This window comes from Fonsecaea pedrosoi (assembly GCF_000835455.1).
Source record: "Fonsecaea pedrosoi CBS 271.37 unplaced genomic scaffold supercont1.2, whole genome shotgun sequence".
In the NCBI taxonomy this organism is placed as follows: Eukaryota; Fungi; Ascomycota; class Eurotiomycetes; order Chaetothyriales; family Herpotrichiellaceae; genus Fonsecaea; species Fonsecaea pedrosoi.
The window spans coordinates 4,835,608-4,858,298 of NW_013550614.1; the positions used below are offsets into that span (position 1 = coordinate 4,835,608).

The 22,691-nt window shown below is 51.9% G+C and overlaps 9 protein-coding genes across 9 annotated transcripts; 4 read left to right on the forward strand and 5 right to left on the reverse strand.

Annotated features, from left to right (window-relative positions):
* Positions 1 to 276: 276 nt before the first annotated feature.
* Z517_03731 (uncharacterized protein) lies at positions 277 to 2,043 on the reverse strand (the record flags this gene model as incomplete). The annotated part of the gene is made up of 1 exon (XM_013432835.1): positions 277 to 2,043. One exon carries the CDS (start codon positions 2,041 to 2,043, stop codon positions 277 to 279), a length of 1,767 nt encoding a protein of 588 aa, XP_013288289.1.
* Positions 2,044 to 2,928: 885 nt separating this feature from the next.
* Positions 2,929 to 3,353, forward strand: Z517_03732 (uncharacterized protein; the record flags this gene model as incomplete). Its single annotated transcript, XM_013432836.1, has 2 exons — positions 2,929 to 2,963; positions 3,167 to 3,353. The coding sequence occupies 2 exons, from the start codon at positions 2,929 to 2,931 to the stop codon at positions 3,351 to 3,353; spliced, it is 222 nt and encodes a 73-aa protein (XP_013288290.1).
* Positions 3,354 to 4,149: 796 nt separating this feature from the next.
* Positions 4,150 to 5,397, reverse strand: Z517_03733 (uncharacterized protein; the record flags this gene model as incomplete). Its single annotated transcript, XM_013432837.1, has 4 exons — positions 4,150 to 4,211; positions 4,262 to 5,005; positions 5,062 to 5,248; positions 5,392 to 5,397. The coding sequence occupies 4 exons, from the start codon at positions 5,395 to 5,397 to the stop codon at positions 4,150 to 4,152; spliced, it is 999 nt and encodes a 332-aa protein (XP_013288291.1).
* A 1,375-nt stretch (positions 5,398 to 6,772) lies between these two features.
* On the reverse strand, positions 6,773 to 8,122 carry Z517_03734 (nicotinate phosphoribosyltransferase; the record flags this gene model as incomplete). Its single annotated transcript, XM_013432838.1, has 1 exon — positions 6,773 to 8,122. One exon carries the CDS (start codon positions 8,120 to 8,122, stop codon positions 6,773 to 6,775), a length of 1,350 nt encoding a protein of 449 aa, XP_013288292.1.
* A 1,460-nt stretch (positions 8,123 to 9,582) lies between these two features.
* Positions 9,583 to 9,914, forward strand: Z517_03735 (uncharacterized protein; the record flags this gene model as incomplete). Its single annotated transcript, XM_013432839.1, has 2 exons — positions 9,583 to 9,694; positions 9,748 to 9,914. 2 exons carry the CDS (start codon positions 9,583 to 9,585, stop codon positions 9,912 to 9,914), a joined length of 279 nt encoding a protein of 92 aa, XP_013288293.1.
* A 1,076-nt stretch (positions 9,915 to 10,990) lies between these two features.
* Z517_03736 (uncharacterized protein) lies at positions 10,991 to 12,177 on the reverse strand (the record flags this gene model as incomplete). The annotated part of the gene is made up of 3 exons (XM_013432840.1): positions 10,991 to 11,202; positions 11,262 to 11,384; positions 11,472 to 12,177. 3 exons carry the CDS (start codon positions 12,175 to 12,177, stop codon positions 10,991 to 10,993), a joined length of 1,041 nt encoding a protein of 346 aa, XP_013288294.1.
* Positions 12,178 to 14,076: 1,899 nt separating this feature from the next.
* Positions 14,077 to 15,393, forward strand: Z517_03737 (uncharacterized protein; the record flags this gene model as incomplete). The annotated part of the gene is made up of 2 exons (XM_013432841.1): positions 14,077 to 14,885; positions 14,943 to 15,393. 2 exons carry the CDS (start codon positions 14,077 to 14,079, stop codon positions 15,391 to 15,393), a joined length of 1,260 nt encoding a protein of 419 aa, XP_013288295.1.
* Positions 15,394 to 15,657: 264 nt separating this feature from the next.
* Z517_03738 (uncharacterized protein) lies at positions 15,658 to 16,641 on the reverse strand (the record flags this gene model as incomplete). Its single annotated transcript, XM_013432842.1, has 1 exon — positions 15,658 to 16,641. The coding sequence occupies one exon, from the start codon at positions 16,639 to 16,641 to the stop codon at positions 15,658 to 15,660; it is 984 nt and encodes a 327-aa protein (XP_013288296.1).
* Positions 16,642 to 17,725: 1,084 nt separating this feature from the next.
* Z517_03739 (uncharacterized protein) lies at positions 17,726 to 18,474 on the forward strand (the record flags this gene model as incomplete). The annotated part of the gene is made up of 2 exons (XM_013432843.1): positions 17,726 to 17,960; positions 18,014 to 18,474. 2 exons carry the CDS (start codon positions 17,726 to 17,728, stop codon positions 18,472 to 18,474), a joined length of 696 nt encoding a protein of 231 aa, XP_013288297.1.
* Positions 18,475 to 22,691: the final 4,217 nt, after the last annotated feature.

The following is a 22,691-nucleotide window of genomic DNA, read 5'->3' on the forward strand; positions in this document are numbered from 1 at the left end:
CTCACACGAAAATATCAGGCTTGAGCAACGGTGTTCGAACTGACCGAAGACGAGATGTGGAAGAAGAAGAACTATGACTCGTGTTGACAAAGAGACGATGTATTAGAAAATGCTAAAGCTCAAAATTGCATGTTAACAGTTACTCCGCATGGGCCCGCAGGACTCAAATTTCTCATGGCCGGAGCCTCGTGCTTTCATGACCCGCGTGTGCCTCGTCAATACTGTTCTTCTGTGTATCACATACGACCTTTCAATTTCAGCACATGGTTCCCTTCATCACATCTCATCCACGATCTCGAATTTGACAAGGATCGAGCATCTGGTCTCTCTTCCCTTCAAGTCCAGCATGCGGATAAAATTCCAGCCCGGAGCTACGTACAGCAACCTCACCGCAGCCACAGCAAAGATGGGGTTGATGGCAAAACTATCATCGCTCTTGATGAGCATGCGGAGGAACACTAGCTCATTGTCGTCGTAGTCCCATAGCAACGTCTCGTCCCAGATAGGATCTGTGGGCGGAGGATTCTCACCTCTATGCAGCAGCCCGAGTTTGTGTTGCCTGTAATGTGCCGTCTTGCGCTTTGGCGCGTCATCCTCATCGATGTCAGGGTGGTAGAGTTTGCAGGTCAAGTATGGCTTGATATCGCCAGGTTCTCGCCCCTCTGGTACAGGTATATCTGTGGCTCCTGCAACATGCAGGCGGAGTATCTTCCTCTTCCCGGTGTTGAGTCGGCCAGATCCGCCGGCCCGCAAAGCCGCTGGCTTCAAAACATATCCATCTGTGCCGCTGAACAGCGCTTCATTCAGCTGTATGCTAGCCCCAAATGTCTGCCAGTTGAGGGCACAGACTTGCGCTCCGATACCCCAGAACTGCACCGGCTTGAGGTTTCGGGATGAGATCCGCGTCCCTTTGGGATACACCCGCATTAGATGTCGGGCGTTATGGCGAGCAATTTTGTCGTTCTCGGCGGGCATATGGTCCTTTAGACCACTCTCAGAGACATTGATAAGGTGATGATGAGGTCCGTCCTTGAGCCCGGCTTCACCATACCAAGAATTGTCGCGCGGTTTCACTGATTGAGCGTACACACCTAACTCTGCCAGCTCAGGGATGATGACGGTGGGTGCAGCCTTCTTCTTGTCCTTGTAAGCCTTCTTCGCCTGTCTCGTTTCTTCATCCTCGTCGTCCGAGTTGGAGCTCTCCTCTTCACTTTTGGGTTCGTTGGGAAAGTGGTATTCGACAATGACGACTATTTTTGACCCAAGCTCTTCGAGAGTCACTTGGTCGTCAGACCCTTGCTGCTCCTCGTGCCCTTTTTGCCTGACAGCCTTGCTCAGCAGTCGGTCGCCCCATACCTCTTTCATGATCTCGACGAGACGCCGTTGACCGTGTGCGTCGCAATGGTTCTCCAAAGATAGGAGGATTGGAGATGCTCTGCAGTCTGGATGAGATGGCGCCTGACGGGCTTCCTCGTCCATGACATCACGAATCGTTTCACATACGGCGCGGAATGAGATATTAGAGACAAGCGTGTAGCCATGCGTGACCTTTGGCTCGTCCTTGTTTTCCTCATCGTCCCACGCATCGATCTCCACGCAGCGCGATCCCGTTCTAAGAGCAGTCCTGTAGGCATCGGCAGAAGAATTGCCGTAAAGCTGGTGAGCCACCAAGTAGGTGTTGTGACTCGAACTGATAAAGTATTCGGACAACGGACGAGACCGATCTGTTATGTACGACGGGACGTTTATATGCGGCTTGTTGAGGAGGGCGTGCAGTGCCTCGGTCACTGTGTCTGGATTGTCTAGAGCGGCCTCTTCCTCTGAGAGAACATGGTGTTTGACCAGGAACGCCTTGAGAGCATGGCTGACTCGGAGTTGATGCTTGGTGATGTTGGTTTCGCGGGAGCCATGACCGCCGCCAGCAACCGTCGAGGCATCAATGACTTCGCCGGCGTCCTCATTGTCGACTTTGCCATTCTTCTTGGAAAATGGGTTTAGCTTGGCCATGTGTGAAGCAAGGTGCGCTGAAGCTGAATCGGCCATGATGGACAAGGTAGCGACGACCTCAACTTGGGGGAACACAGAGTAAATCGACCAGCCGTGGTGTCAAGGGGTTTTGTTCTTTGTGTTAACGTCGCAATACGAGTAGAGAGGGACCAAGTCGACCAGCTTGGCCCACGTCAACAAATAAGCTTCCAGGCGACGCGGCTGAAAGTCTGAGGTGGACAAGAAGGAAGCAGAAGGATGCTCGGCTACTCTAGTTGTATATTAGTCTTGTAAGCAACTTGTTACACGGGCCACACAAGATCTCGCTGTACTCGTATACCTGGTTCCCATATCTTGTTTCTGAATCCTGTAGGCGCTTCTGACAGCCGCTTACACTAGCTCCTCAAGGGATCTTTTTGCCCCCAAATGCAGGTCATCAAGTGAGGTCGCAGAATAAGCCTCGTAAACTGCGCTTAGTGATGTAACGCCCCAGCGTATAAATATCCATTCATCATCATCTACTTGACCGCAGTCTGCATCTTTGACTGCAATCATCAAAATCCCTCCATCCCTTCAATCTCTGGTGTGCGTGCGCCAAAATCCATCCCCTCGAAAAGCCATCCAGTCAGTGGCCAAATGAGGCGCTATGTAACTGCTGGCACCTTGTTTTGCCGTGCAGTATCGACGAGAAGGATGGCGAGCAGCTCCATCACGCCCGTGGAGGACGCGATCCGAAGAAAGGTGAGCTGAGAAGAAGCGAAAGAAAGCCATGGCGTTTCCGCCCCGTTTCAGGACACATCTATCTATCTGCCCTGTTCTTGAACATACCCAGTCAATTTGCTTTGGTACGGTGTCTAACCTTGGCGACAGGTGGCAGAGGCTTTGAACCCCACAAGCCTCACCATTCGAAACGACTCTCATCTTCATTCCCACCACAAGGCCATGGTAGGCTCGACTTCAAAGGAAACGCACTTCTTGTAAGTGAATGGCCTGTTTGTCTTCGTCCCTTTCCCGGCCACTGGCGCGTGTGCTCTTCACCATGATCTTGGGGTTCTCGGGCGTCGCAGCCTCGTGTGATAGGATCGGAGTCATATCATCTTCAGATCCCCTTCTCCTCCTCAGGCTCTGCGGAAACTTCCCCCACATTATGCTTCTTCTAAACTACTAACACAAAGGCTAGTCTGGACATCACCTCTCCGTCATTCCAAGCGAAGCCGCAACCGGCGCGGCACAGGATGATCTACTCACTGCTGAAAGAGGAGCTCGATCGGCCCGGCGGAATCCACGCTCTCCAGCTTCGGACTAAGACGCCGGAGGAGGTGGAGAGGGAGCTCGCGAGGAAAAAGGACGCACAGGGCGCCGCGTGAGTGCTAAACTTGCAGTACAGACTACGTATGCATATATATGTAGGGTTCCAGAGACGCTTGTCTTCTAAGATCCTACGGCACGACTCTGTCTGGATGGTCGAACTCTATACCCCCACGTAAAGGAGACATGCGCCATACCGATTGACAAAGAGCCGCGAAAATCAATCGCGCTACATGGCATTTAACCTTGTAATGCGCCGCGAGCAAGTGTCGATGTGGTGGACCGTAGAAACGAGAAACCGAGCTACAAAACTGAATACACAATCAATCCTGCTTCTGCTGCATCTGGGTAGAAGAATGAATCCGACAATACCGTCCAAAACAAGTTGAAAGGAATTATTAGTGGGTAGTGTGTGTATCTAATTGGGCGTTCTGATGCTGTACAATGTCAATCCTTGCCAACCAGCCCAGGATCCCCTCCACCACCAAAAGGGATCGAAAACAGACAAAATGAACACTTTTGCGCCGGCTTTTCTGCGAAAACATAGGAAATTCTGAAACCTCTCCCTGCCACCATCCCCCGCCCGCTCTATCGCGCTCTGATCTTCCTCACAATGCGAGTTGTGTCAACTCTCGGGCGATCCAAAAACACACAAAAAGAAAAAGGTACCTTGTGGTCTGCTTCACCAACAATAGATGCTGTCCACCTTTCGTGGACATGAAGACAAATGTAAGTAAACCTGCAAGAACCAATTGCAACGCGGAGCTGCCAGTTCCAGATATTTCACGATTCTCGCCAGCGATTGAACATGGTTTTGTGTGTTCAGGACGGTGGAGGACTGTTGTCACCGCCTTCCTAATTTTTCGTCACCGTAACTGCCACCGCCACGACCACAACAATAATGATGATAATGAGGACTGGGCACAAGTTAGCATGTTCCCGCCAGTAGAACCCGAATAACACTCACCGACAATGCCTAAGCACATCCACTTCTTGCGGCGGGCAGCTCGGGCCTTGACGACCGCGCCCTCGAGCTCAACATTTGCCTTGGACACATGTTCTGCGACTTGCTCGCCTTGCTCCTCGATCTGGGTGACCGCGGGCTCTTGCTGCACCACCAGTGCCTCGAGGTCTTGGAAGAGCTGGGCAAGTTCAATCATCTGTCGTTCAATCTTCTGGATATCTTCGTGACGTTGCGAGACGTTTCGTGCGACAGACTGTGCTTCACCGCGTCGGTCACTCTGAATCAAGGCAGAAGAAAAGATTTGTTGGTTATTTGGATCTTCGACAGCTTCGCGCACTTCCGCGTCTGAAGCGTCGGGGCGGACGATCCGATATTGTCTCGCCATCTGTTCTTGAGACGCTTTCCGGAATTCGCGCTCAACTTGTTGGTACTGATTGATCGCAGTCTTCAGCCTTCGATCAATTTTGCCCACTTGGGGAGCATTGCGCGGGTTCCCGGACTCCGGTTGCTGCTTGATATTCTTGACGCGGCTGACGAGACCACGGTACTTTGTCATGATCGTTTCTCCCGTCCGATCAACCTCCACGCGCAACGGCGATTGGGCAGATGTATTTGTGTCTGCGAGGTATCGTGCTTGGAGGCCCTTGAGACGCTGTAGATCTGCCTCGATTTCATCGATAGCTTGATCGACAGCCCGGCATTCATTTAGAATCCGGTTCGGGTCGGCGCCGTTCATGTTTCTCATTTCTGAAAAGCGTATATTAGCCAGCAGCCACAGAAGGGTATCGTCGAGCTTTGTGTACCGTAACCGCCTTGCCGCTGTTCATCTTGAGCATAATAGCTGCTCCCTTGTTGCTGGGGCTCGGGGCGTTCACTATAGTTTCCCTGATTGCCATATGCTTCATTGCCATTGCCCCCCTGAGCGTAGGGATTGCCTGCTTGTCCGTAGGGATTATAGGTGCCATAACCCTGGCCGCCTTGCTGGTAGTTCTAATCGGAGCGATGCGGCAGTCAGCAATAGCTCTCAATGGGGAAGCACAAGGCAATGGTTGTAGGATGTCTGTTGGCTGCGTTTCAGGAGTCGGGGCAAAGGGTGAAGCCAACCAACGACTCTCGGCATGGAAACAACGTACACTCATGATGCCTGGAAAGCGAGGCGTGTATTAAAAATCGTGTAGGTGAACAATAACGGTTCAATTGAGGGCTCCCAGTTAGCGCGGGAATGCGTCGAGCAGGAAACCTGTAGAGAAAGGAGGTTCACGCGCAAATGGCTTCTGTACGCGATACTGGAATGAAGAAGATGAGAAAGAAAGCAATACAAAGGAGGAGGATGGAAGTCTAAGATGGAGGTGGAATCAGCAGCGGCTGAATAGAAAATCTGAAAGAAGAAAGGATCTTGGGGTGTTTGGAAAGATGGCGGGCTGAGTGATCAGAGCTACGAGGAATCTGATCAGCTCGGGACGGAGTTGGGAGGGAAGGAAGCGGGCATGTGAGGGAGCGAGCTGCAGCGAGAGGAAGCCCCCTGCGGCCTTTAATTGTACGAATATTCCATAGGGGAGCCTAAAGTGCCCCTCGGACCCTACTAGCCCTACTAGAGGGAACTGCGCACAGGCTTCGTCCGGAAAGGTCTGGGCGCCCTTTTTCCCACGCCCTCCTCAAAGAAGCGCCTCTAGGCCTCGCGGCCTTGCGGCTTTGCGCTGTGACCTGCAGCTTTGTGTGGTGGAGCAGAAAAGGTGCGAAACCTTCATCTTCGACTGCGGCTGTGCCACTCCAACTGCTACCCGAACCATAACTCGTACAAGAATGCCTACACAAGAAACGTTCATCGTCGACGAGCACCATCATCACTGGATCGTCCCAAACGCAAGTCAGCGCTTGGCCCGTTCTACTTTACCTATTCCGACCTCGTCCCCGCTAAGATAATTAGATGGATTTTCGACACCTCGAAGACCTGGTAACCACTCTGACAAACCATAGCTCGCTAGAAGCCTTCACCCAATCAAGCCCACACCAATCTTACTTTAGTATGGGGAACGTTTTGCTCCTTCACCAGTGTCGCCAATTACGCCTCAGGTATCGGAAAAAGAGACGGATTCGCTCTGCGTGGGGATGGTCACATCAGATATTGTTTCAGCATTTGCTCGAGAGCCATAGCCATCCATGCCTACCACTCCTATACTCGGAAGACTTGTGGTGATTATGATTGTCGCCTTTGGGCCATGGTCGTCTTTCGGCAGCCACCATTGAGATGCCGGAGTAAATCTCACGTCGGCCCCCCCGTGATCCGCTGTGGCGTGAGAAAGGCACCGACATTTTGATTCCAGCTGCCTGGAGCGAAAATCCCATCTAGAAAGGGACTTTGAAGACCCCAATCACCACTGGTCAATGACAAGCTCTCCCGCCACAACCCCCACAAAGGTGCTAGAGCCTCGCCCCTCCGTCGATCCACAAGGGCTCCCAGGGGGCCGCAAGGCTGCGATATTTACGCCACTAGCATCGGCTGGCCCCAAAGCATCACCACCTCCTGGATTCATCACCTTCCCTCCATTCCTTCTCCGTGTAACCCAGACGGCGTTTGACATCTAGTACCGTTGCCTCGTCACCTGTGTTCTTGCCGATATTGTCGGATAACTTGATTGCTGGTCTACCACCTGCCTTTGACAATTTGATGACGATGTTCATTGGTTTGGATTTCGTTCCAGGGTCCGACTTGTGCCTAAAATCGTTCGTGAAGAATGTCCCGACTCCAAAAGAAGGCTTAAACCCGCACCCTTCTGCCAGCTCTCGATATTCGATGCATTTTTCCACGTTGAGAGAGTCTGAGAACACAATGCTCTTGTGGCTCAGCCCGATTGACTTGTAGAAGTCATCAGCGCGTTTGATGTATACTTTTGGGTCGCCAGAGTCCTGTCTGATGCCCGCAAAGACTTCAGCATAGTAAGGCTGATCATTTGCGGTGTGGTTCTCTTCGGTATACCCGGTCGAGTTATCCCGTGACGCCGACGTGCGTGCTGGTACTCGTTTCTTGAAAGCCTTGAAGAAGTCGGGCGTGCCGAAGGTATCCGTGAGTGCAATGCCCAGAACCCCCTTGCCGAAGCAGTCAAGCCAATACCGGAGGCCGTTTTCGTTGGCATTTTCGTAGTCATTGGTCAGTGCGGCAATGCCCATGTACCACTCGTGGGCCACTGTTCCGACAGGGGGGATGCTATACTTCATCGCAAAGTACACATTGCTTGTGCCCGATAGCTTTCCAGGTCGGTCCTTTTCATGTGAGGCCCGGACTAGACCTTTGATCACGAGGTCTTGGGTGTGGAAGTCGCGTCTTCTCCGAGAGCCGAATTCGGACACAACGCAGCCTGCGCTGAACAACTGCACTCCCTTCTCATATGCCTGTTCCTCTTGTCCCTGGTGGTCCCAGTCCTTGTCAACGAACCTGAAATATGCTTCACTCGTCAAGGCGAGGAGAGGGATTTCGTAGAGGATTGTCTCGACCCACAGGCCAGTGACGCTGATGTGGAGGTCACCGAACGTGCCATCGACGGGCGTGAACTCCAGATGCACTTGCTCGGCGGGTCGGAGGCGAAACCTCTGCAGATACTCCAAGTAGTCGGAGCCCAGGAAGGGACAATGTTTTCTCAGATATTCCAACTCTTGCTGTTCGAGCGTGATGTTCCCCAACTTGGTAATCTGTTCCTTCAGCCAGGCGACTGCCTCTTGGTCCAACCGCATCTGCGAGGTGCGGTTGGTGAACTTGTATTCCACGTCGACCGAAGGGAAGTACTTGAGGATCGCACATTGCATCGTCAGCTTGTACAGGTCGGTGTCGAGGAAAGAGAAGACGCCCTCGGGCTGCTTTGGTTCCATCTTGACAAAAGCACGAGACCGACCCTTACAGAGGCCACATGGGGGAGGGAGGGGGAAGGGGAGGGGGGAGGTTTGGCAGAGGTCTGCCTGCTTGGGGACTTTCTAATATGACGCTGGCCCCAAACCGAAGATGTGCGTAGCACAGGGTGTCAGAAACCGACGATGGTACGGTGACAACAATAATGTAAGCCTGATTGATACCAGGACTGCGTGGAGTTTGTGTCCCCCCCATGAGTGCCCAGGGACAGGACACGGACTGTGACATGGTAATCGGTTAATGTCCCAGATAATGAGCCCGCCGTTGTTTAGCCGATCGCCGCATTTTCGCTGTTCCCCGCCATATGCCCGCATTTCCCCCCTGAAATCGTTCTTCCAAGAACCCACGGAACCACGTAACCACCGGGTACGCAGCCGTAGCACTTAGACCCTTTGACAGTATTATTCCGAATTCGACAGAATCACAACGACGGCTCTTTTCGAGGTCTTTTTGGGACTGTATGATACATCTAAGAGTATGGACGCATGCTGAACCCAATCTCCAGTGCGAAGCCTGCACGATGTATATTCTGCTGCTGTGAACTTCTCTGCGAACCCTGGTTGTCAGGAGCACAGCCAACCTGTACTGCTGGCTTTGGGTATCACCGTTTCTATAACTACTATTCAATAAATACTATAAGAGGAGGGAGCTAGGGTAGCCTTTACGTAATACCTCCTGTTACCTCCGACCCCATCAATAGGTGAGAAACTTGCGTTCTGACCGGTAAAACAACATGTGAGGCTCTCGAGGATCAGGACAGTAAGCGATGAGCTGGGTAGGATAATCAATCTAGCCTGTTTTATCTCCCTAGAGGTCGTGTTGGGTGGTTCAGGAGCAGGGCTGTTGAGCTTAGGTGTACGCAAACCGAGGCAAAGCAAAACAAGTCAGACTTGTAGGCACTGCATGATTAGGACGTAATAATTCTTTACCGCCCTCACAAGCTCTCTACCCTCATGAGCGCGCGCCCCCTCCAACACAAGAAACCTACTGAATCCCCAGATATGCGCACAATATCTCCAGTCGACCCAAAGATCTCATCCGCAATAACCGTACTCTAGACGCTGAAGGTCCTCTTGTGACGGTTATAGAGTGGTCCCGAACGGTATCCCTGCCTGCTCCTGCCATTACGAGGGTGAGGCATGTGCCGGTCCTCTTCTTTCTCGTATCATAGGTCCATCTAATCATGCTGGTATTCCAAAGAGTTGGGCGTTGTAATTGCATGCCTGACACGCTGCAGGGTCGCCTGCTTCAAGTATCCTCTGGGGGAGATATAACAACCGTCGAGTCTCCCCTCCTGTTCCTTCCACTCTCTTCAAACCGCTCTCCAAGCTCTTGTTCCTGACATACCTGGTTCTTTGAGGCCCATTTCTCTCTCTGTGTTCCATCTTCAGCCGTTCTCGCTTCTGTATTCCGATCCGCCCTCATGTCTTCAGCATCCAACGCAGGTCCTGCAGATGGCAGTATCACCCACAAGAGCATCGCAGTCTCCTCCATGGGAGTTGGTGATCCTGACGCGGCTGGTGTGAGCTGTGCAGGTCAGTTCAAAGTACCCTTGTAACCCTAGGGATCAAAATCTGAAGCGCTTTAGATTCCTCTGCCACGGGCGTGTCCAGTCCACTTCTTCACTTTATCAAAGCGCCGCCTCAGTCCGATCCATGGCATCCCAACCGGGCTGACCGGAAGCACCTCAATCGCCTTCTTTCACAGCTTGATGTCATCCTGACAGCAATTGAGGCATTGGGAACGGGGCATTGATCTTTCCGATGTCGGTCATGCGACTGGCGTAGAGGATGTGCTCCAAGGGCAAGCCGGGAGCAACAACTTCTTCCATTTTCTTCCTGTCTTTGTTCTGAGGTTGCAGCATAATTACCCCGCGCGGGGTCTCGCGTGCCACTCTTGACCATGATTATGGCTCGTCTTTCCAAAATCGTGGTGTTGATGATTGATCTGGTGGACGGAGCAGTCCCGGCACACTCTTTGAGTCACACTGACACACTGACAACCACATCAGCTTCTGGTGGTCCTCGCGTCATTGCCATTGCGACGCATTGCAATTGTGAGATACGCATAATAATGTCAGCACAATAATTCAGAAAGCAAGGATTAAACTTTGAGGTGGTGTTGAATGTTCTTTAGGTCTGGCGTAGGAGTCACAGCTGTGTTTGATGGTTCGGAAATGCGCCAATCTTCCAAAGTTCCCGCAAACACGTCAAACTTGCGGCCGAGCCGCCTTTTTGGCAGTTTGTCATTGGATATTACCTGAACGGTGACCGACTGACTAAATGAGTCTAGTCATTTGAAACTTTATTTCCTTATTACAACGAGCATTTTGTATGAAAATATACCACGTCTGATATAATGTCTGACCGAAGATTGCCTAAACAGGCAATTCCCGCGGAGTCGCCTGGGCCTCTTCACGGCAAAACTGAACGAACAGCTACGCTTCTAATTGGTTGTCCTCATCAGCGCTTATCGATTAGCTAGCGAAAAGACAGATTACGTGACTTTCCTGGATCTTATGTAGTTATTCCGATCCTAATTCCATCGCAATATAACCATTCCACTTTCCATTTCCGCCTCGTCGCCGCCGCCACTCTTTAACTAACTCAACTTCTATCACCAGCAACATTAAATTGATTATCAACAGCCTCATGTCATCGTTCTGTGACATAGAATCCATCTGTAAACAACCCTAATCAAAAACGCGACGTAGTTAACCGCTTCGCTGGCGTCTTGAAGAGTGCCCGAAGGGTTTACGCCTCACAGCCTATTTTTTACTCCCAACCATACTGGGAACTCGTCACTCGTCCCTTGTCCCTACAACCTTATCCTCACCTACTCCCCAGCGTTACCACCACTTTCGACCCCGATACCCCGGCTCGCAACTTCTCAAGCGCCCCTTGAATGTGCTCAACACCGTGGCCGACCACATCCGACGGCGGGGCCGGTTTGATTAGACCCTGCTCAAGTGCCCGCGGTAAGAAATCGGCGTATATTGCTTTTCCAAGCGCCTTATCTTGCTGTAGAATAGACACGGCAAAGACTTTGAGAGATTAGCATGGAACAAACCCAATGGCCACCAAATTTATACGAGGGACTCACTGCCGTTCACCTGTACGGTTGCAGGGAGCTCCTCGATGGGAGGTAGTGCCACTGCCATCCTCCCTCCTCCGAGCTGGGCAAGGACCTGCGTGACGTTCAACTGTGTATCTCTCGTCGCAATAGCTAGAAAACCCAAGATGTCAAATTCAGTGTTTCTTGCCGATTCGACATGACTTTCAAGGTTTGTCGATTGTAGTGTTCAGTCCTTACCATCAAATGCTCCTCGATGGGTATACTTCTGCAATGCCGCCGTCAAGTCACCCACGATACCTAGACTAGAGCGGTCAAACACGTCGCTCGCCCCCAGGCTCTTGCACAGGTCAAAGTTCTGCGGGGACGCCGTTGCTATAACGTGATACTTTGCTGCCACGGCCAGCTGGATCGCGGCAGCCCCGATGCTCGAACTGCCTCCCCAGACGAGGATCGCCTCCTGCTCAGGGTGGCCTTTCTCCGCCGCGTCCACGGGAGACATTAGACCTAATCTGTCCTCGTGAAACAGGCCGATGCCGGCAGTCGAGATGGCCAGCGGCAGAACACAGGCCTCTTCGTATTTCATCCCGTCGGGAATCACGCAACATCCCACCGTCGGGACGACCGCGTACTCCTGGAACCCGCCATGCCTGGCCTCATTGGTAGCCAGCCCGACCGCGTGGGCGAGCACTCTCTGGCCTTTTCGAAACTGCGTGACACCTTCGCCGACCTCGACAATGTCGCCGGAGACGTCCTGGCCGAGGATCCGGGGCAACGACCCCGCGGGGAAAGCGCCGTCCTGTATCTTCCAGTCTATGGGGTTCATGGCGACAGCGCGATTCCGGACGAGAACTTCGTTGGCACCAGGCTTGCTGACGTCCGCGGGCCCGACCTCGAGCGGCGATTTTGCTTGACGGAACCATGCAGCGTGGTTTGCGGTTGCCATTGCGGGACCCGTTGTGTGTGTTTTTTTATCTATTTCGGAATTTCAACCAACTTAGCGGAACTTCGATCATTTGTGGAAGAAGTCACTCTAGATAGTCTGGAATAAAAGATATTGATGAATTTGTAATAAACAAAATGCGAGACTAGACCGGGTTAACCTATGATATGTAACATGCAAACGTTCTCCACAAACAAGGCCCGTTTGAATGTGTCGCCCTGACATCATCCATCATCCATTGCTGATCATTTGTTGCCCAGCGTCGGAGACGAAGTCATTAACAACATGGAGAGTGGAATACTCAACCATAATGGCGGCACTTACGAGTCCTGTTGAGCATATTCACAAAAGAGCAAAGTATTTGTAATCGACTAATCGGTAGTTGGGACAGCATCATGGTTCACGAGCAGACGAGCTCCCGAGAGGTATCGAAGGGCTTGATGTCGTACTGCTGGTACTGGAATTAAGACCACATTTTCTCCGAATGTTACAAGGGGTTGCCATTGTTTGTAACCGAACTGAAAGCCTCAAAATCCTGGTGACAACACTTCACCTGAATATTGTAGGTGGCAGGAACCTAATCCAAAAATCTGCCAGGTTCAAAAGCTTTCAACACCAAATCGGCTGCAACTTGCCTATCCAAATTACTTTTGCCGTTGAATTGGAGGCGCTGAGGAAGGCCTGCCTACACGACCGGGCTTGCATCAGTAGGAGGGTTGCTTTGGTCTCGTTACATTACGTCCCTCTGCCATGCTAGCCCGTCCTCCACAATCTTCTTGTCCTGTTAAATGGTCGAACATTCGTCGCGAAAGGCATGAAAAGTAACGAATGCACAATGTACTTGGTACTATTATGTTGGCAATACTGTCAAGAAAAGAACAGGATTGAGGGAGTGAGGGTCGAGGATTAGTTTGACACAAGTGTATTATATACCGACATGGATTGAGTTCGTCCTCAAAACACTTGTTATGCCCCTCTTTTCCCGACTTGCAGTCATCGGAACTGATAGCGCGTTGACGGAATGAGGCAGTCGTATACGAGTATTGCACAGCCACCACAGGCACAGATGTGCAGGGATTCTGATAGGAAACTGAGTCAACCTTCAAATTGCATCTTGTTGATCCACCATGTGATCAGCACGGCACTTGTGCTGTTCTTGGATAGCGAGCGGCGTCGGAGGATAGACTGCAAGTAGTGTTGCATCTGCCGCAGTCGGCGGTCAGTGGTCAGTGGCCAGAGAACGGACAGCGTAGAGGGGCATTCTCATCGACAAAGTGTGCGGCCGTTGTACGAGCAGGAAACATAAAGGTCAAAGGGACCTTATTATGAGACGGATGCAGATGCAGCAGGTGGGAGGAGCTGCTTGAAGGAGAGAAGATTGTTGGACGATCAAGACAAGGGGTGAGCGTCATGCAACTCCACCAATTGGCCCGGTTGAATCTAGGCGTTGCCCCTTTTACCGGATTGGTTCAACGACGCGTTTCATCTTTCCTGCCACTATCCCTTCTCTCTTCTCTCATACTCTGTTGGTGCCCGTCTTCGTACAGCTAGAGAGGCTCTGATAGACCATCTCTCGCGTCCTCTCACTCAACCTCTCCTTCTCCTCCTCTTCGAGCCACACCGTTTGTGTCGCCCGTTGCCGCTCTTTTGCTCTTCAGTCTCTCCTTTGCAAACTCGTCGTCGCGCTGTGCTGCGACGCGTCCTCACATTCATTTACGATTTAAATTGTGTTTTGCATACAAGTACGTGAAGTCCGAGCTTCACGGACCCTCCTGCGACACTCACCTGTCACGAGCAAGACCCGGAGTCAACCACCCAAATCCCTTGAGCAAGACCTGTCTCTGCTCTGTTTTGGCCTTTGTTCTCCAAAGGGTTCATACAGACAATAGAGCTGTCTGAGCCATGCACTCCTTCAGGACGACATCCATCGCCCTCCTCTCCCTCTTCACCACCACCCTCGCCCAGACCTTCACATCATGCAATCCCTTGGAGCGGACCGATTGCCCGCCCAACACTGCGCTGGGTGTCGGCAATTACTCGATTGATTTCACTCAGAATACAATGTCAGACAAAGTTTGGAATGTCACGGCTGGCGGAATCGATTATGGAGATGACGGTGCCGAGTTCACAATCAAACAGCGTGGCCAGTCGCCCACGGTCCAGACAAACTTCTTTCTGTTCTTTGGTCAAGTTGAGGTTATCATGAAAGTCGCCAAAGGTCAAGGCATAGTGTCTTCAGTTGTTTTGCAATCGATGGACCTCGACGAGGTGGACTGGGAATTTATCGGAGGCAACAACTCATTTGTCGAAACTAACTTTTTCAGCAAAGGAAATCAGACTGACTACGGCAATGCCATCTGGTATCCCATCAATGACCCCCAAAATGAATGGCACAATTACACATTGGATTGGTCGAAGGAGAAGCTTGACTGGATTGTAGACGGAAACATCATTCGCACTTTGACATATGAAGAAGCTAATGGCGGCCTCAAATTTCCCCAAACTCCCTGCGATGTTAGACTCGGCATTTGGGCAGGTGGTGATCCCAAAATGCCCAAGGGTACTATTGAATGGGCAGGTGGCGAAACCGATTACGACGATGCTCCCTTCACCATGACTGTGAAGTCTGTCAGAGTGTCAGACGCCAGCAGAGGTACTCAGTATGTGTATGGCGACACCTCGGGCAGCTATCAGAGTATTAAGATCCTCAAGTACACATTGCCCCTCTCCTTCCACCTAGAAACAAACATGGCTAATCTTCCTCCCAGTGACACTAAACCCATCCAACTCGACGGCGAAAACAGCCAATCAAGCACTCAATCCATAAAACAGAAGTGGAATGGCCTCTCCCAGCAGACCAAGTACATCATCATTGGCGTTGTCTGCGGCGTCGTCATCCTCTGCATCCTCATCTTTGCATTCTGCTGCATCCGCCAGCGCCGCGCCGGTAAGCACGAGAAACTGGTCGAGGACGCCAAATACGAAAAGATCACCTCTGAGGTCATGGCGTACCGGGCAGACATGTCGAGGATGCGAGCCGAGCAAAAGATGATGGGCACCAGCGTTCACGTCAGCCCCGTGACTCCCATGATGGGCAATGCAGGAGTTTCTGTGCAGAATTTCGGCAATGCGTCGCCCATGGTGGGTGGCGGGCGAAGCCCGAACCCGGGTTACGGATACGCGAACAGCGGATATGCTAGGGGCTATCAGAAATATTGAGCATTGATGAAAGGTGATATCGTTGGAAAGGACAGGACCAGGGCTGGGATATCTGGAACTGAGGGAGTGGAGAGTACCTGCAGTTCATTGTAAGATAAATGAGATCAGCAAGATGAGTGGATAGCCGGAGTTTTAACAGCAGCATTTTCATTTTGAGCTTTTGGCCGACGCCGGCTCCAATGTTGATTGTTTGTACAGCTCATGACTATTTCGTCTTGCTCATCATGTCTCTCGTTCCACGGCGTTCACGTTTCAACCAGGCTTTCAAAGGCCCATGTTGGTCATATTGCGCTCTAGCTGCGCACTCTCCTTGCCCGACTCCTTTGAGTCCTTGGTGTCTTTCTTCCCCAAGCGCATCATCTGGCTCAGCTTGGTCTTGACGCCTTTCCCGGCCGCATTGCCACTCCCGGTCGGTTCGTCAGGAACCACCTTCCCGCCCTTCAACGTCACCAGCTTCACTTCTCCTGGCTTGACAACCCTGGCGATCATGGGTTGTGGGCGTGGTTTGGGCTTGGGCCCACTGACTTTGACGTGCGACCGCATGTCGTCGGGCAGGTAGAAGCCAGTGTCGGTGCATTGTCCCAGGAAGTTGATCTCGACAAGTTTCTTGGGGTCGAACCAGCGGAAGAATGGGCCAGCGTCGACTGCGAAGTTCATCAGGGTGAGATGGCTGATGGGCAGGTAGCGCATGTTTTCGAGAGGGAGGGTTTCGACCACGTCGATCTGAGCTTGTTTCATGGCTTGTTGGTCGAGGTACTCGCCATCACCGAATTCTTGGTGTAGGATGCCATTTCCGTGAAAGCCTAGATATTCGGCATCGACTTGTCGTTCAGGGGAGCCGTCATAGGACCATGTCTCGTCGATCTTGCGGTATTTGTGCTTTGTGTCTTCATTCATTTCCGGCTCGAGTGCCATTTCAAGGTGGAGCTTGGTGAGGTTCTTGTTCAGCCAACAAGTTGCCCAGATGATCGGTTGATATGATCGCATCATGCCGTTCAACTGGAGGTAGTGGAGGTTGTGAAACATCTGTAGAGGCTTGAGGTCCTTGAAAGGAAAGACGCCTTTTTGGTCGCCATCGCTGTTCTCCTCTTCATCATCATCGTCGATCTCGTCGAACTTGATCGGCCAGAACAGGTCGAGATTGAGGATTGGGCGATCTTTATCCAGATGGCGCCAGAGCTGGGGACGGAAATGGACGATGGGTTTGTCAAAGCCGCCCACGTCGACACTAGCCCTTGGTGAGTCCATGGTAGATGTGGATGGTAGAGAGAAGGGTTGACATACAGAAGTTTGGCAAGAGTAGAATCAGACTCAGTTTTGAAGGGAAATTTTGAAAAGTGTTGACCATGCCGCACCCCAGAAGAGGCTGTGGTAACAGCGCGTTTCCCTCCTGGAGACTCTGCCAGTTTGTCCGACAGTGAATGTGGGCTTCTGGTCGCCGCTGTGCCAAACGGGGGTTTTCTTGGGGTCATTTCCTTTGTCAGACTCTCCTTCGTCGTGTTTGTCATTGGCCCAGACTGTGGAAGCTCTTTCATAACGTCTACTTGTCCTGGACCTCTGGACAGTGTATCAATAGCACTGGTTGCGTAGGGAGAGGGCAGGGGTCGTGAGAAGTTAGGGGTGCGTGCAGAGGAAGGTGCCATGATGGGCGAAGCAGCAAACAACGATGATTTCAAAGAGAATTTCCACGGCTTTGATGCACGAAAATCGAGCGAGACAGACAGACATCGTGAGCCACGCGACAGAATTTGAAGCCTTGAGCAATATTGAGAAGCGTTGAGCACCTCAGTGCGACCGCTGAGGAGCGTTGCTCTTTGAAGCGCGGACTGCATCTACCTTTGGCAAGTCACCTTTTTCCAACCATCGACGAAGCTGCCATCATGTCTCATTTCCTTTCAGAACAGTCAACATCCCCTTTTGTCGTACATCTGGGGTAGAGCTGGCGACCATACGCATCTGGAGAGGCTCTCCATGGCCGACTCAACCACAACATTATCAAGACGAGAGACTCTGGCAGGCAGGTCCCCTACTATTCAGTCCTGCGTGCAAGAGACGCATTCTTGTGGGAAGCAACTTTCAGAAGCAACTTTCGCACATCTTGTATAGAAGTGAAGTTGCTAGAGGAGGCAAAAGTCCGCAGGGTAAAAGGGGGAAGGTTCACATGGTCTTATCTAATCTCTTGGCTCTCTTCATGACGCGCTCGCTTCCTTCCACAGCATCCCATTGATATCTCCCTTCGCACACACCTTCTTTCTAGGAAATGGAGCTCATGTTGGTACGAGGCAGCTTATAATGCTTCCAAGAGGAACGGCCCCGGTCCGCAGCAGCAGCCATGGCTCCCATCCGTCGCTACCTGCGGATTAGCAAACACTCCGTCCTTGAGTGCCGCATCTTTCTCGAGAACCCTGCCGATGAACCAAGATGGCTCTTGAACGAAAGAAACCCCGCACTTCCGCGGGTGTTCGAGGCTGTCAAACCCTACGTCCTGCCGAAACTACGGGAAGAGAATGAGCGGGCGCGTAGTAAGGGCAAAAAGAAGAAGAGTGTCAAAGACGTGGTTCAACAAGGTGAAGGCGCTGCCCTTTGATTGCGAGACATTTCTCCTGACAAGCGTACTCAGATGACTTCGAAGTATCGATCTTCCTCACTGAAATCAGGACCCGTCACTGCCTTCTTGTCAAGAATAAGACATTCAAGCAACAAGGCCTAATGAAGAGCAACAATGGCAACAAGCTCACCGGAACGGACCGTGACACTGTCATGGTTCAGGATGAAAGCGACGAAGAGAATATCAATCTAGATGATATACCTGCTGCGGAAGATCAAGATAGGGAAGGGAGTTACGGCGACCCAAGTCATGCGTCTGCAGGTCGCGATCTCGACACGGGAGTGGATGACAAGAAGAAGCTGGGTTTCAACACAACGTACGAGGGATTCAGTATCTGGGGTTGGGTGCTATGTCTCTTTGTTGAGCGTAAAGGCGGTCCTAGCAAAAATGGGTCTGGGATCCAGGGCGGTTCGCAGGCGCTCATGCAAGACTGGATCCAATCCACGCAGGAACAAAAGGACGATGATACGTGATGTCCGCTCCTAGAGAAATACGGAGCTTGGTTACCGTTCTCAGGATGGAATTCTGCAGTGGCCCTGAGGAAAACCCACGGCACATGCGTTGGAGGATGTTTTGTAGGATACCACCGAGAAAGATAGCATGCCTCAAAAATTGGTTTCAGGAGATAGGATTATGGTGCCGGCTCTCAAAACCATGTTTTCATATTTGGGCCAACTCCTGTGTCAAACGGTGTTTCCGCCAAAGATACCTAGTATCAACGGCAGCAGATGGAAGCAGCGTTGGCTGTGAAAATCGATGTTTAATGCAGACGACACGGAGCCGCATTGTTTTAGCCTGCCAGCCCCCTCGCTTCGTGCAGCGTGACGAACAATTCAGTGAATAATAGTTGTCCGCAACAAGACAATCTGGCTACATCATGCGGTCAAGCCATTAAGCCATGCCGGAGATTGAATGACAGAGTTCAGCTCGGCTACCAAGTGTTCTGGACAGGCAGGCGACAATAGGGCACGTTTCGCTTGTTCCAGAACCTCCAGCCCAGTGTGATACGAGTCTGGAGCAGCTTTGGGACGATTTTGTGGTTCAAGGTTCCACTAGACTGCAGCTCGTGGCGCTCGCTCGCGCAATTTCCACGTGGTTGTGGCTGCCCCTTTTTCTCTCCTGAGAACAATCATCTGAACCCTGCATGATGCATGGGCTGGCGGCGTTTCGTTGCCTTTTTGTATCCATGCCCGCGGCCAGACCCGTTCCTTCTCGTTCCAGGTCGTTTGTACATATACGAGGTGGTGGCGCATATTATTGAGACACGAGGGAAGAGTTGGACACGAGGCAGGATCAAATGCAGGATTGTTGCGGATCCAATGGCTCCCCGTTATCAGCACAACAGCCCGTCAGCCTTACTGCGCAAGACGCACGGAGAAAACTAAGGAGATGCATGCGACATGTCACATTGTAACCTCAGGTCAGGAGGCACTAACTTGCTCACCTCCGAGGTGCAGAACCTCCTCCGGGCTGAGTGGCTGGTATACTACTTTTAGATACAAACGATGAGGCACGTGTCACCCTGTCCAACACCCATCCAGGGCCATGCCCGCTGATTATTAAGTACAGCTTATCGTACACAGAATGAACTGGTGGCGCAATGGATATGGTTGACAATGCTCAAGTGGAGTGTCAGATTCTTTGCTTTTGCGGGATGGCCCGGCAGCTCTTTTGATCCTGCTGCGGTCAGATGTTTGGGAGGTTGCAACAATCCAGCAGTATGGCGGCGAGTGGATGTCTTTCGCAGTGGTAACCGACGGTGAGAATGGGCAGGCCAGCGCAGGGAAATTGCCGCAGGGCTTGGGGCCAACCTCGTCTGATCTGAAATGGTGCGAGATGCTAGCGACGAAACGGAAGCTGCATGGAATCAAATGCGAGATTCGAGAAGCGAGCAAGCCCAAGGTCCCCAGCTACCAGCTAGCCACAAAATCTCTCTCAAGCTACTCGGGTAACCAGTCCAAGTAGTACGAGTTCAGTAATTCGTAGCTGGAGGGGCTTGGGCACATCGCTACCACCAATGTGGATAGCTTCCCCACGCTTCCGACTGCGTGCATGCGCCAGCAATACGCCCACGGATATTTCCAGAGGGCGTCCTCCAAGTCTGCGCAAAGTCTCGAAACAGTAAGTGGTGCCAGCTGAGGTTGGAGGAAAACATTTCCAATCCCATTTGACGGAAAGGCAGGCCAACAAGAATCGGCGCCAGGTCATGTGCCACACTGCGACCCAAGAATTGTCAACTGCGCCAGGAGCTGTGTTGGCCGGCCAGGGAACTGCGGTTACGGTGACCGATCCGTTACCGCCATGCTTTCGATCCTATCCCTACCTTCTCTACAAGACTCTGGTGACTTCAATGCCCATCATGACGGAATCGATTGTGGCACAAAGAACCAGTGGCACCACAAACAGACACAAGAACCATTTTCAACGCACAGTTTGTGCACGACAAAAACCTTGTACCCCGATTGCCACACTCAGGGGTTAACATGAAACACACTATCCCATACAAACTTTTTCCATTCTCAGCTGCAGGTGTTTTGTCGAAACTTGGGGGGTGGCAAACTGAATATCTTGTCGCCTGCTGATCCAGGGGTAAAAGAGAAGGATCTTCAGGAACCCGCTGACCACCACCGCCACCATCATCACCCACGGTCCAAAACCCCTCCAGCGATACGCAGTCCCCTCTGTTTAGAGCTCGAGGCTCGCTGAAGATCTGAACATCATCACATCACCCATCCCACCTTTGAAACAGACTGTTGAAGAGAAGCGCACTAAGAGGAGTCCTATGACTGCATAATCGACACAGTAGATGGCGCATGCAGAGGGGATTCGCGTTCGATAGGAAAAGTAGTCGTGGTCGGCTCTCACTGCTCAGCGCTCGCTGCACGAACTGCCCCAGGTATCCATGCAGGGTACCCAATCCACTAATTATGGATAGAATATGTCACTTTTGGAGAATCGGTGAGCTTGTTACATCCAATCCAAGCGCGCGCTTGGCCACGATTTGAAACAGGTCTTTCCGCGTGACAGGTCTGATCCGAGCGAACCCCAAAAAGGCCATCTTCGATCGCTTTAGAAAGAACCTGTACAAACGGCTGCAAGCTGAGCGTGGAAATGGAAGTTACCGGAAGAGGGCAGTGATGTGAATTCCTTGCAGAAGCCATGGAGCCATGGCTTTGCTGACGAATCAGGCTATGAGGATGAGCCTCCCTATCCGACAAAGTCCGCCCTTCAGCATCCTTCAACGAACGTGCATCGGCTGAGGCAGGGCTGAAGGCACCAATTGCATCCCATCTGACAGGCACAAAGCGGGCATAGCACTCGTAGATCACAGGAATAGCACGACTTCCAAGGTTTGTACGGATCACGGGGTCGACCGCTGACCACACTCCTTGCATGCTTTTTGGGGAGCGCGATTCCGGATTTCTTGATGGAGGTACGGAAAAAACCATTTGTGGCACTGCCGGAGTGGACATACACACCATCATGGCATACGTTGAAGGCCACGTTGCGGGTTACCGCCAATGAGCACGATGCCAACCACAAGGTGAAACCGGATACTGGGAGGGGAAAATATCCCAGGTACCTACGTATGGCTACCCAACAGGACTCGTACTCGGGCTAAAGGGCAACTCGGCACAGAAGGACACCCACATCGTTGGAAAACCAGTACGAGATGCTCAGAGCAACACCATCCCCTTCCCATTTGGGGACATAGCGACGGCTCGTCAATGCCGGTTGCATTCACTCTCCCGAAAGTTTGGGCCTCGAGTTGTACACCGCTATCTCTGAAGCAAGGCAAAAGTGGAACTGGGAAATAATTGTTATTAGACAAACGGACCTTGAAATATCCTGGGGAGCAACGTCCTCATCATCATGCCGAATTCCCTGCGTGGGCAAGGGAGACGGATGGGTCTCACAATTTGCTTGGTGATTTCCGGGCAGACACAAGCGGAGACAGCGACAACAATCTCCCCCTCCCCTTGCGAGGCACGCCCGAGAAACCCCAGGCTGTTCCGGTCAGCTGGGTCCTTGTCTTTGTCAGTGTGCGCGCCTGAGTGACTTAGCGCCTGGGCCTAGTCAAGAAAACTGGAGGAGTCAATATACCCCTAGCCCACTTCTGGACAGTGGATGCCAGGGGCAGCAAGGGGGAAAGGCGTCTCCTGAGGAGTCTCGAAATCTTGCGTGTCAAAAGCTTGCAAACGAAAACATGCCACCACACCGGCAAGCCTCAAGCGGGCTCCACCTCAGAGGCAGACCGTCACACAGCCAAGTAGTCGCCAAAAAGTTGCATGGATGACTCTGGGTCAGCGTCACCATTTCTGGAACAATTCTCGGTGCTCCCGGGGGGTGAGGCTGCCAGGGATCAGAAAAATAAATATCTGACTCGTATCCTCCCTCTTCCAAACGGCGTTCTTCTCAAACAAAACACTATCATCTGCCCCTCGCCCCAAGTATCGACAAACCTGATCAACAGGCCAACAAGCACTCCAGAGAGCTTCTCATCACTACCGAATACCTTGGAACAAAGCATTTTTCGACAAAACCAAGTCGACGCTCAATCATCCCAACCATCACAATGCCTGCCGGATCTAAATATCCTCCCTGCCCGGGTCCTCCCCCAAACCGTCCTCTACCAGCAATCCCCAAAAAGCATGCTGCATGAAACGAATGCTCTTCATCAGCACCATTT